This window comes from Polypterus senegalus, chromosome 2 (assembly GCF_016835505.1).
Source record: "Polypterus senegalus isolate Bchr_013 chromosome 2, ASM1683550v1, whole genome shotgun sequence".
Lineage (NCBI taxonomy): Eukaryota > Metazoa > Chordata > Cladistia > Polypteriformes > Polypteridae > Polypterus > Polypterus senegalus.
The window spans coordinates 285,626,180-285,638,756 of NC_053155.1; the positions used below are offsets into that span (position 1 = coordinate 285,626,180).

Here is a 12,577-nt window from a genome sequence, read left to right on the forward strand (position 1 = left end):
CTAAACTGAATTGAACTTTTTAAGTGCACACTCTTAGAAATCTCAGATAATGACATTTTTTCTCTTGAACAAAGTAAATGCAAAATTTCTATTTAAAATTTAAATTTAAAGGTGATTGTTTGGACATGTGCATTTTGACATTTCAATATAATATTTATTTCAGCATTAGGGTATTATCAAAATACACATACAAGTGATTTTATAAGCATGCCTATAAGGATGCCTTTAGACAGCAAGATACTAATTTAATTGTACCTATCATTGCATTGTTTTAGAAAGTATTGTTAATTATTTAGTAATAATATCAATATTTTTTAGGAAATAAATGTTCCACACATTTTCTGTTCCAAAGTCTTTACTGAATGTATTTCTTCCTATTTCATGTAAGTATCATTTATTTTGTACTGTACATTGAGGAAATTAAGTGTGTATATAAAGTAAAATAAACATTTTTTTAGCATTACAAAACTGCTGTACAGTGACAATTTACTTGTGCCACTCATGTTCCTTAATGAGGAAATGCTACAACTGTAATGTAGGTGATAACAGTGCACAAACATCCTGGGATAAAAAAGCCCTTTGTGAATATTAAAGGCAAAGCAAACATTAATTATACTCATCCTATAACTAATGAAAACCCCTGAGGCCCCTTTAGTCCATGATTCAGTTAAAAAAAAAGCCTGCCTAGTATAAACATACTTACATATAGAGAAATTCAGTGGAAGCATAGCTGCTTATTGAATATGATTCATTAAGTGGTAAGTCATTTTCTGGAAAAGAAACCGGGGGGTGAGAAATTTACAATACTAATATACAATGTACATTTAAAAAGCATTTATATGTGTAAAATTTCTTTAGCTTATCCATTTTAATATGTAATATTTATGTTCTTTTTTCTTTCTACAGATTATAAATAATCCTATGATAATGAATGCTTCCAATGCCAACATTAATAATAGCTCATTAACAGGAGGATTTCTTCTCACAGCTACTGATGCTCTTGGAACAAAGACTTATCGAGTGATAATCTTTTCTTTAATTTATGTAATTACCCTACTAGGTAATGGTACCGTCTTATTCATAGTTTTCTTTGATAAAAGTCTCCATACTCCTAAGCATCTTTCCATTTGTCACCTAGCTTTAGTGGACATTGGCTTGAACACTGCTTTTATCCCTCAAGTAGTTTCTGTTCTAATTTTTACAGTGAATTTTATTTCATTTGAGGGCTGTTTCTCTCAGATGTTCTTTATACACTTTTTTGGTGACATGGGATCCTTTTCCCTTGCTATTTTGGCTTATGATCGCCTCATTGCCATATGTTTTCCACTTCACTATTCCACTATAAATACAAATTTCCGTATGATTCTCATTATTGCTGGAACTTGGATTGTAGTTTTCTGCTTGGATATGTATCAGGTATTGGAGGCTGCAAAACTGCCTTATTGTAGCTCACGGATTATCAGGGGTGGTTGCTGTGAACATGGTCTTGTATATGTGTTAGCATGCATAGATACTTCTTTTAATAGAAGGCTTGGAACTGCTAAAACACTTCTTGTTTTACTTTGTCCATTGTGTTTTATCTTAAGTACATATGTTATTATTTTGGTTATTGTGTTAAAAATTGCTTCTGTAGAGCAGCGACAAAAAGCCTTTCAAACATGTTTATCTCATCTGCTTTTTGTATGTGTTTATTACCTTCCCATCATGTTAGCATATATTATTGCAAATCTACATTTAGTAATATCTGTTGATGTGTTGACATCGTTACTTACACTGATTATTATTTTGCCACCTATGTTAAATCCAATAATTTACTGGTTCAACACTGAAGAACTGAAAGAAAAAATATTAAATGTTCTTAAAAGAAATAAAACATTTCCAAGATGAATGAAATGCACAGCAATATATTCTGTACTTTTTAGAGTTAGAAAAATAATTCAATTAAAAATATGAAGCTTTATCTTTAAATCAATGCCTGGAAATAAAGTATGTAAAAATAAGGTGCATATAATATGTCATAAAGCATGTTTTAAAATAATTGTTTTAATTAATATTCTCAGACAAATATAGAAATGAGTGGCATGGTTGGACAATGGTGGCTGTATTCAAATCGCAGCATGGTCACCATTTGTGTGGAGTTAGCCCAGCCTCCCTTCATGTTCATGTGGATTTTACCTCTCTGGTCTTCTTTCTGTATTTGATAGACTGATTAGCAGCTCCAAACTGATGCATCGTTGACTGAGTGCTGGTGTGTATGTTTGTGCCCTGCAATGGACTGGCACCCTGTCAGGCATTACCTCCTGCTAAAAAGGACTCTTGCTTACCCTTAAACCTGGATTAAGCAGATTCAGTAAGTGGATAGATGAAAGGGCAATTACAAGCAAATGGCTTAGTTAAAGCTGTGTTTAACATTTTGAAAAATGCAATTGGAAAGCAGATTTTTGTATTAACCCATTTGAAATGCTAGTAACAATTCAGGGGCAAATGTAACTGGAACCGATATGTTCCTCACCAGATGCAAGGTATTGACAAAACTATTCCATTGCAGGGCATATACACTCAAAAAACTCAGTTTGCTGAGTTGCTATATACTATATGCTGTGAACAGTTTCATTTTTAAAATCACAATGTTTGCTCACACTGATGTAGCTTAGGTCTTTTAGTTGACGGTATTTTAAAAAAACTTCCTCTATGAGAAAACTTCAAAGACTGATATTCAAATGTAGAAGAATGGTTGCTTGTCTTATCTTTTGATAACTTCAATAATAGTGCTACACACTATTGCAGAATTTTATAGATCTGTTTTTTTGCACAACACTCTCGGGATCAGCTACTTCATATTTTTGAATAGTTAACTTATATTGTCTTTGGTATCGCCTTCTCAGGTCATTTTGAAAAAAGCCTTATCTAACCCACTGCTCTGGTTGTTGAGCTACAATAGTATTAAAACAGATTTTTAAATACTTTGCCAGCACTCTTAAAGTATTGCCCTCCTCCTGATTCCATTCTGATTCATTCTTAAACCTGTGGTCCCTGGTTTTATTGAAGAACTGTTACGCATCCATTGCAGTTGGCAAAATACATTTTCTTTTCACATTGGAAAATGGACAATAGAAAATAATTGTCAAATTTCTTTGATTTTTTTTGTTTGTTTTGTTATTATAAAATCACCATTTAAAGAGCATTTTCAAAGTAAGCAATACTTATTCTAGCCACCTCAGCCAACATGCAGTTTCACACAGTCTGTGGATTCCTTACTTGACACACATTTCCTAAAATACTGAGGCATAATGAGACAAAAATATTCAGATCACACGTACTATAATTCTAGGCAAGAATAAATTGGGACAAAGAGAGATGCAGTTTAGTTTATTGCAATACATTCTTCTTGACTGCTTCCAATATTCAGGTAGTACAATATGTCAAGTCAGGTCCCACGCATCATCTCTATTGTCCACCAGCTGAATTTTTTTATAAAGACTGATATTTTTAATCTGCCCATGGAACTAACCTATATTCTGCATTTCTTGTACCTTATTTAAAATTAACTTCGTAATTTTCTGCTAAAGACATTTTGCAGATTTTTTAAACCATCTGCTTAGTAAATAATTATAATGAGGAGGAAATACATAACGATCATTATAATGCAAACATTTAGGGTAGTTGAAAAGAATAATTTTGGAGTTTTATGTATTCAGTAATATCTGCAGAATTGCTGTAAGTCTGGACCAATGTATCCCAAGATCCACATATTTATTTAGGTTAGAAGTTTAAAGTTTGGGAGGCAGGGTGGTATTTTAGCTACTGCCTAGTGGATCTAGTTTTGTGAGTTCATGTCTTGTGTCCAGTCACTTTAGCGTAGAAACTGCACATCTGCTTGGAAACAATGGTTTCCTTCAGTATCCCAAAGACATACAGTATGTGTTAGATTGTCTGCTACGTGTGTGCCTGAGTGGGTCTTGTGATGGGCTGACACTTTCTTTAGTGTGCCTTCCCGCCTCACACTTAATACTGTAGCTCCTCCAGATAATGCATTTGATTACTGGGCTTTAAAATAGTATATACAAGGAAAAAAGTAATCAGATTGCACTCAAGAACATGTTATTTAAAGTCAAATGATTTATGACACAAAGAAACATGGTTATTAAGAAACCCATGCCAGGTCTTTCTTAAGTGTAAACATCCAATGTCAGACTACAAGAAATGGAAGAAGGGTAAACTGAAAGTAGGATAAAACGTCCCAGTATATACTGATTTGATCTGATCTTGCTAGAATTTTCCAGTAAAAGAAAGAAGAAGAGACTAGAAATAGATTGACTACTGAAATAATCTTGATAAACATCATTTGAATACAATCATAACAAGAGACGCATGCCACATTGTGCTTCTGTAGCAAAAACAGCTTGAAATTTGAAAATTAGTGAAGAGTTAAAAAATTCTCAAGTAAATAAATTTACTTATTCCCTGATCACACCATTATAGACCTGAGATTATTGTTCTGATAACTTGTCTCTATTGTTGCTTCTTTGTGCAAAGTCAATTAAGCATTAAAAGTTATGTTTAAGGAAGTTGTTCTCTAAGGACTGGATGATTTTTTTTTGTTTTTCTTTCACCATTTGTGGAGTGTGTGGAAGAATTTGGATTTTAGCTGCAGGTAGAAGTAAAAGCTCCACTTCTCCAGGGGTATGTACCCTCCAGAAAATACTCCTGGATTAGATTCTCAGTCTGGTCATCCAATCTAGTAACTCTGAATGTGTTCTGTATGACTGAGTTTGTGTCTGCACTTGAATGTAGTATTTAATAAACCGGTGTTGTCACCTCAAGCATATTGCTGCCGCAGTTCTGTAATCAGAAGAGCTTAGTCAGGCAAAGAATGGTTTGATGGACTTTAACTGCTCCTCTCCTGTGTAACGCAGATGTCTAATTAGAGTGAATCCTCTTGACACACTTCTTACCACTAACTGTAGTTCATTAAGTCTATTCTAGGCTTATTTTTCCTGTAGGTTGTCTGCTGTTTACTTCCACAAAATACTGTTCCAAGGGAGACATTACATTTCCATATCCCCATACTCATTTTGTCGTTGAAAAACTGTATAACAAATAAAACCTAAAATTCCACTGAATCAGTGATCACAAATTATTTTAAAGAATGTATGTTCACTATTAAATGGTTACTATATCTTACACACACCAGGCTCACAGAACAAAGGTTTGTGTTGTGCCAATCATGTCACAGCCATAGCTTCACAAGGCTAAGCTCTGGTTACACTGTTAAGTATAATGGGGCATCTTTATTTAAAGATGTGTACAGAAGAGCATGTCCTGTACTTTTATGAGTTAGGAATTTAACTTCTATATTCTATAAAGGAATATCTGTGGTATGTACAGCATATATTGTGCAATTGCTCAGATGGGAAGATTTTAATAAATTGTGAGGCAGAATTCTATTGAAGCTAAGCAAAAGGATTGTTAGACATAGCCTAATTTGTTACACAAAAGCACATTAATTCATTGAAGTTTAAAAGTGTTAACAAATGTTATTAAAATAACAACAAGCCTTTAATAACTGCTGATTGACTGATAAGTGATTTGAATTTTAATAGAGAGAAACAGAGAATATGTATGGTTACACACAGGATTAAAAAATAAAATATGGCATAAACTGCTAAATAACCTACAAGGTAGAAAGGAAAAAGAAAATGATAAAAATTAGACTGTAAAGACAGCACATTTGCAACACAGTGATTACTGTACATTGTATGGTTCCTTGCATTTGATGCTCTTTAACTTAAAAGAGCTGTGTACGATTTTGCCAGTTGTTAGCATGTCATCAATTTCACTTTAACCTAATCTTCTTCTTCCTTCGGCTGCTCCCATTAGAAACAGCCACAGTGGATCTTCTTCCGTATCTTTCTGTCCTCTGCATCTTGTTCTGTTAAACCCATCACCTGCATGTTTTCTCTCACCACCTCACAACCTCCTCTTAGGTCTTCCTCTTTTCTTCTTGCCTGGCAGCTCTATCGTTAGCATCCTTCTCCCAATATATTCAGCATCTCTCCTCTGCACATGTCCAAACCAGCGCAATCTTGCCTCTCTGACTTTGTCTCTCAACCGTCCAACAACCTGAGCCGACCCTCTAATGCATTCATTTCTAATCCTATCCATCCTTGTCACACTTAATGCAAGTCTTAGCATCTTTAACTCTGTTACCTCCAGCTCTGTCTCCTACTTTCTGGTCAGTGCCACTGTCTCCAACCCATATAACATAGCTGGTCTCACTACCGTCCTGTAATTTCACTTTACGCTAATAAAGGCACAAAAGTGATACACTAGGAAATCATTTATGAAAGGACAGCACAAGGATTAGTGCTGCTGATCTGACTACAGGTTTGATTCTTAGCTGAGTGAGTGCCTGTGTTGAACTCACATTCTCCCAATATCCATAATGTTTTTCTCCAAGTACTCCAGTTTCCTTCCACATTCTAAAGATGTGTGTTTTAGATTACTGGTGGTCTTACTATACAATGGGATGCAAAGGTTTGGGCAACCTTGTTAATAGTCATTATTTTCCTGTATAAATCGTTGGTTGTTACGATAAAAAATGTCAGTTAAATATATCATATAGAAGACACACACAGTGATATTTGAGAAGTGAAATGAAGTTTATTGGATTTACAGAAAGTGTGTAATAATTGTTCAAACAAAATCAGGCAGGTGCATAAATTTTGGCACCATTGTCATTTTATTGATTCCAAAACTTTTAGAACTAATTATTGGAACTCAAATTGACTTGGTAAGCTCAGTGACCCCTGACCTACATACACAGGTGAATCCTATAATGAGAAAGAGTATTTAAGGGGGTCAATTGTAAGTTTCCCTCCTCCTTTAATTTTCTCTGAAGAGTAGCAACATGGGGGTCACAAAACAACTCTCAAATGACCTGAAGACAAAGATTGTTCACCATCATGGTTTAGGGGAAGGATACAGAAAGCTGTCCCAGAGATTTAAGCTGTCTGTTTCCACAGTTAGGAACATATTGAGGAAATGGAAGACCACAGGCTCAGTTCAAGTTAAGGCTCAAAGTTGCAGACCAAGAAAGATTTCAGATAGACAGAAGCGACGAATGGTGAGAACAGTCAGAGTCAACCCACAGACCAGCACCAAAGACCTACAACATCATCTTGCAGCAGATGGAGTCACTGTGCATCGTTCAACCATTCGGCGCACTTTACACAAGGAGATGCTGTATGCGAGAGTGAGGTAGAGGAAGCCTTTTCTCCGCCCACAGCAAAAACAGAGCCGCTTGAGGTCTGCTCAAGCACATTTGGACAAGCCAGCTTCATTTTGGAATAAGGTGCTGTGGACTGATGAAACTAAAATTTAATTATTTGAGCATAACAAGGGGCGTTATGCATGGAGGAAAAAGAACACCTGCTACCTACAGTAAAATATGGTGGTGGTTCCATCATGCTGTGGGGCTGTGTGGCCAGTGCAGGGACTGGGAATCTTGTCAAAGTTGAGGGACGCATGAATTCCACTCAGTATCAGCAGATTCTGGAGACCAATGTCCAGGAATCAGTGGCAAAGCTGAAGCTGCGCCGGGGCTGGATCTTTCAACAAGACAACGACCCGAAACACTGCTCAAAATCCACTAAGGCATTCATGCAGAGGAACAAGTACAATGTTCTGGAATGGCCATCTCAGTCCCCAGACCTGAATATAATTGAAAATCTGTGGTGTGAGTTAAAGAGAGCTGTCCATGCTCGGAAGCCATCAAATGTGAATGAACTAGAGATGTTTTGTAAAGAGGAATGGTCCAAAATACCTTCAATCACAATCCAGACTCTCATTGGAACCTACAGGAAGCGTTTAGAGGCTGTAATTTCTGCAAAAGGCGGATCTACTAAATATTGATTTCATTTCTTTTTTGTGGTGCCCAAATTTATGCATCTGCCTGATTTTGTTTGAACAATTATTGCACACTTTCTGTAAATCCAATAAACTTCATTTCACTTCTCAAATATCACTGTTTGTGTCTCCTATATGATATATTTAACTGACATTTTTTATTGTAACAACCAATGATTTATACAGGAAAATAATGACTATTAACAAGGTTGCCCAAACTTTTGCATCCCACTGTATGTTGCCCTCTGTGAGTAAATGTAGTATGACAATCTACAACTTGTATCCTACCTCGTGCCTGTTGTTGTCAGGACATGGTCAATTCTGTAATAAATAAAGTGGGTTGTCTCCTTGATCTCTCTTCGTTTTTGGGAGTCTCTTGAACCCGACACTCATTGGTCATGACCAGGATAAGCTGAGGTGATGAGGACAAATACACCAAGCAAGGTGATGGTGAAAAAGTGCCAGTGCTTTTATTAAAAAACTTGAAAAAGGTGCAGTCCTTCAAAATATCAATAAATAATCCATAAAATAAAGTGCACGGTGGAGGTTAAAAATACAATTAATAAATCCATTAAAATGATTAGGTTAAAAAGCCAGGGACAGACTATAAAAACAGCGAGCCACAATGCTTCCCTTTAAAAACTCCTCCACTTTTCCCATTTGAATCTTGCAGTGTAAAGAGACACCCACCAACAACCACAGTCAACTTTCGTAACTGGGCCCTGTTCCTCATCGCCCTTCCTTCGGCGTCTGCAGGGCAACCTGACGAGCCCCACACATCTCTCCTGCCACTCACCCTCGGCCATTGCAGGGAGACTCCATCACTCAGGCTGCTCCTACTCCCAATAAAGTGCTCAGTAGGAGCACACCATCACCGCCTTCGCTTTTCATGGCCCTGAGGCTTACTTCACACCACCTGCCTCACTAAATAAGCTTGGGTGCTCGTTCTCTCTCTCTCTCTCTCTCTCTCTCTCTCTCTCTCTCTCCATCTGTACCTCTTTTCCATTTCCCTTTCATGATCACTGGCCAGTCTGTTTTCCTCTGATCTGCTTTTTATTTTCTCTTGTTTTCTTCCTGCACTCATGCTTCCCTCTTTAAAATCGAGACGTGGCACATCTTCAACAATCAGCAACTCTTAGCGCCAATTAGGGCTGTGGGCGATCCTTCACCTGTGCACTAAGTGCAAGACCATCAGCATTCCCGCATTGTGCATGGGAACCGCTCTTGCCCCGCTACCACGACCCCATCTGAACATGTGAGTCGGCTTATTTTTTAAAAGGCGACAATTAGCTGCAGACCTGTCTTTACCACAAGTTGGTCCTGAAAAAGTTTGGACAGAAGATATAGGTACATTATTGGTTGATTTCCTTGTATTTCAAAATGTGATATGTATGTAGCTCTTTATGTGAGATTTTCTCAGAATTGTCTTGTTATTTTCAATGAAGTTGCATAAAATAATTTGAAAACGTGTTAAAACCAGCACTAATGTAAGAGCCAAATCTGATAAGTTAATATTAATGGTAAATTACAGTTACAGAAAATGAAATGTTCAGAAATATTAACTGTGACAGTCGAATAGCCCTTAGATTGAACAGTTAGATATGCATTAAAGGCATATCATTTTCTGACTGTAATGTTATGTTACGTAAAGTTCTTTATGTACATGGTGTGGTGAATAAGATAACACATTAAGAAATGTAACCTAGATACTTAATCCTCAAGCAGAATACCATAAGTTTCCCTTTTTCACCCTTTTTGGGTGTATTATCATCTTTTTTTATTTATTTTTGTGTAAACTGTTTGCTTTGAATTTTACTTAAATCTTTTAAAAAAAGACACTTGGATTTTGGAGTTTTGGAGCTATTGCTGGAGTGTTTGTCTGGTAGCTGTATTTGAACTATTTTGAACTATTTGGAAACCCTCACACATGCAGCTACAACTTGTGTAGTGAAACTTAACCTTCCATTCACCAATTTTCTAATCTGCATATTCATTTCAGTACACTTGGGTGAAATCAGTCCATATCAGAAGCTAAACATAGAATTTATAATAACACTTTAATGCAGAAAAAGAGAACAGCCAGTTGTAGAAGAATGATAATATGTTAATCAGCAAAAATGGTTTGATTACAGTAATGCAGAGTTGCAGGTAGAGGGGGGCAGTTTTTTATGCTTCTGTGATTAGAGTAGTGAATTAAAAAGTACATAAAGTAAAGAAAAAAGTTAAGTGTAAGAGAAGCAATACTGCAGTAACTTCTACACAGTAAGAAAATGTACTGTAAAATGCTAGCTACAGACGTCATGCTACATAGAAGATAAAAGCCTTCTTTGTACCAGAGTGACATAAAAACTTGTTTATTAATGGTCAATAATGCCAATAAAGACTGACTTTCTCTCTACTATGTCCCTTTCTCATTTATTTTGGTCAAGGAAAAAACCACCTGTTTTATTTTTGTGTGATTAGTGTAAAACAATTATCACATGTAAATATATTTCATCCAACATATTAAATAAACTTGATATGCCTTTTAAACTTTACCTACACATTTCACTTTATTTCCTGTGTTGATGAATACTATGAGAAGTGACCATTGATTTCACTTTTAGCGCTGCTGAGGCTCCTTCATACATAATGCTATACACAATAATAATACCCCACATTTCACGGTGACTGCTTGTTTTTATTGAGCCTAGCCAAGTCTAAAATTTCTCTGTGTAGAAATTTTGTGTGTCTTCTGGTACTGGCTGGGAGGATGTTTGTTGTTGTAATATCATTGAGATTCTGGAATGCCTACATTTTGCATGGCTGTTGAATTATGTACCATATACAGTAGTGTGAAAAACTATTTGCCCCCTTCCTGATTTCTTATTCTTTTGCGTGTTTGTCACACAAAATGTTTCTGATCATCAAACACATTTAACCATTAGTCAAATATAACACAAATAAACACAAAATGCAGTTTTTAAGTGATGGTTTTTATTATTTAGGGAGAAAAAATCCAAACCTACATGACCCTGTGTGAAAAAGTAATTGCCCCCTGAACCTAATAACTGGTTGGGCCACTCTTAGCAGCAATAACTGCAATCAAGTGTTTGCGATAACTTGCAATGAGTCTTTTACAGCGCTCTGGAGGAATTTTGGCCCACTCATCTTTGCAGAATTGTTGTAATTCAGCTTTATTTGAGGGTTTTCTAGCATGAACCACCTTTTTAAGGTCATGCCATAGCATCTCAATTGGATTCAGGTCAGGACTTTGACTAGGCCACTCCAAAGTCTTCATTTTGTTTTTCTTCAGCCATTCAGAGGTGGATTTGCTGGTGTGTTTTGGGTCATTGTCCTGTTGCAGCACCCAAGATCGCTTCAGCTTGAGTTGACGAACAGATGGCCGGACATTCTCCTTCAGGATTTTTGGTAGACAGTAGAATTCATGGTTCCATCTATCACAGCAAGCCTTCCAGGTCCTGAAGCAGCAAAACAACCCCAGACCATCACACTACCACCACCATATTTTACTGTTGGTATGATGTTCTTTTTCTGAAATGCTGTGTTGCTTTTACGCCAGATGTAACGGGACATTTGCCTTCCAAAAAGTTCAACTTTTGTCTCATCAGTCCACAAGGTATTTTCCCAAAAGTCTTGGCAATCATTGAGATGTTTCTTAGCAAAATTGAGACAAGTCCTAATGTTCTTTTTGCTTAACAGTGGTTTGCGTCTTGGAAATCTGCCATGCAGGCCGTTTTTGCCCAGTCTCTTTCTTATGGTGGAGTCGTGAACACTGACCTTAATTGAGGCAAGTGAGGCCTGCAGTTCTTTAGACATTGTCCTGGGGTCTTTTGTGACCTCTCGGATAAGTCGTCTTTGCGCTGTTGGGGAAATTTTGGTTGGACGGCCACTCCTGGGAAGGTTCACCACTGTTCCATGTTTTTGCCATTTGTGGATAATGGCTCTCACTGTGGTTCGCTGGAGTCCCAAAGCTTTAGAAATGGCTTTATAACCTTTACCAGACTGATAGATCTCAATTACTTCTGTTCTCATTTGTTCCTGAATTTCTTTGGATCTTGGCATGATGTCTAGCTTTTGAGGTGCTTTTGGTCTACTTCTCTGTGTCAGGCAGCTCCTGTTTAAGTGATTTCTTGATTGAAACAGGTGTGGCAATAATCAGGCCTGGGGGTGGCTACAGAAATTGAACTCAGGTGTGATACACCACAGTTAGGTTATTTTTAACAAGGGGCAATTACTTTTTCACACAGGGCCATGTAGGTTTGGATTTTTTTTCTCCCTAAATAATAAAAACCATCATTTAAAAACTGCATTTTGTGTTTACTTATGTTATATTTGACTAATGGTTAAATGTGTTTGATGATCAGAAACATTTTGTGTGACAAACATGCAAAAGAATAAGAAAGCAGGAAGGTTTTTCACACCACTGTAATACATACTGAAAAGCACTACCTAATTGTGTTATAAAAATGTAATATATATTATTATCTTTTGTGGTTTTTGAGGTCATTTCGTGGGTATTTTGTTCCTCTATTGCTATTATTGTGTGGTAAGAAATTAATTTTTATCATTTGTTTGGTCCTTTAAGTTATTTATATTCATAGGTAAGTAATTCAATGTTATATTTTTATATGACAGCATCTGAGATCATGTGACTCTGCAGTCATAC

The 12,577-nt window shown here is 36.5% G+C and overlaps 1 protein-coding gene across 1 annotated transcript; it reads left to right on the plus strand.

The window, feature by feature from the left end:
- The first annotated feature begins 927 nt into the window (after positions 1–927).
- Positions 928–1,887, plus strand: LOC120524585 (olfactory receptor 8H1-like). The gene has a single exon (XM_039746417.1). It carries the CDS (start codon positions 928–930, stop codon positions 1,885–1,887), a length of 960 nt encoding a protein of 319 aa, XP_039602351.1.
- The last annotated feature ends 10,690 nt before the right edge of the window (positions 1,888–12,577 follow it).

Excerpts from the sequence above, each read along its gene's own strand:
- LOC120524585 (XM_039746417.1), top strand. The coding sequence starts at position 928 with ATGAATGCTTCCAATGCCAACATTAATAATAGCTCATTAACAGGAGGA.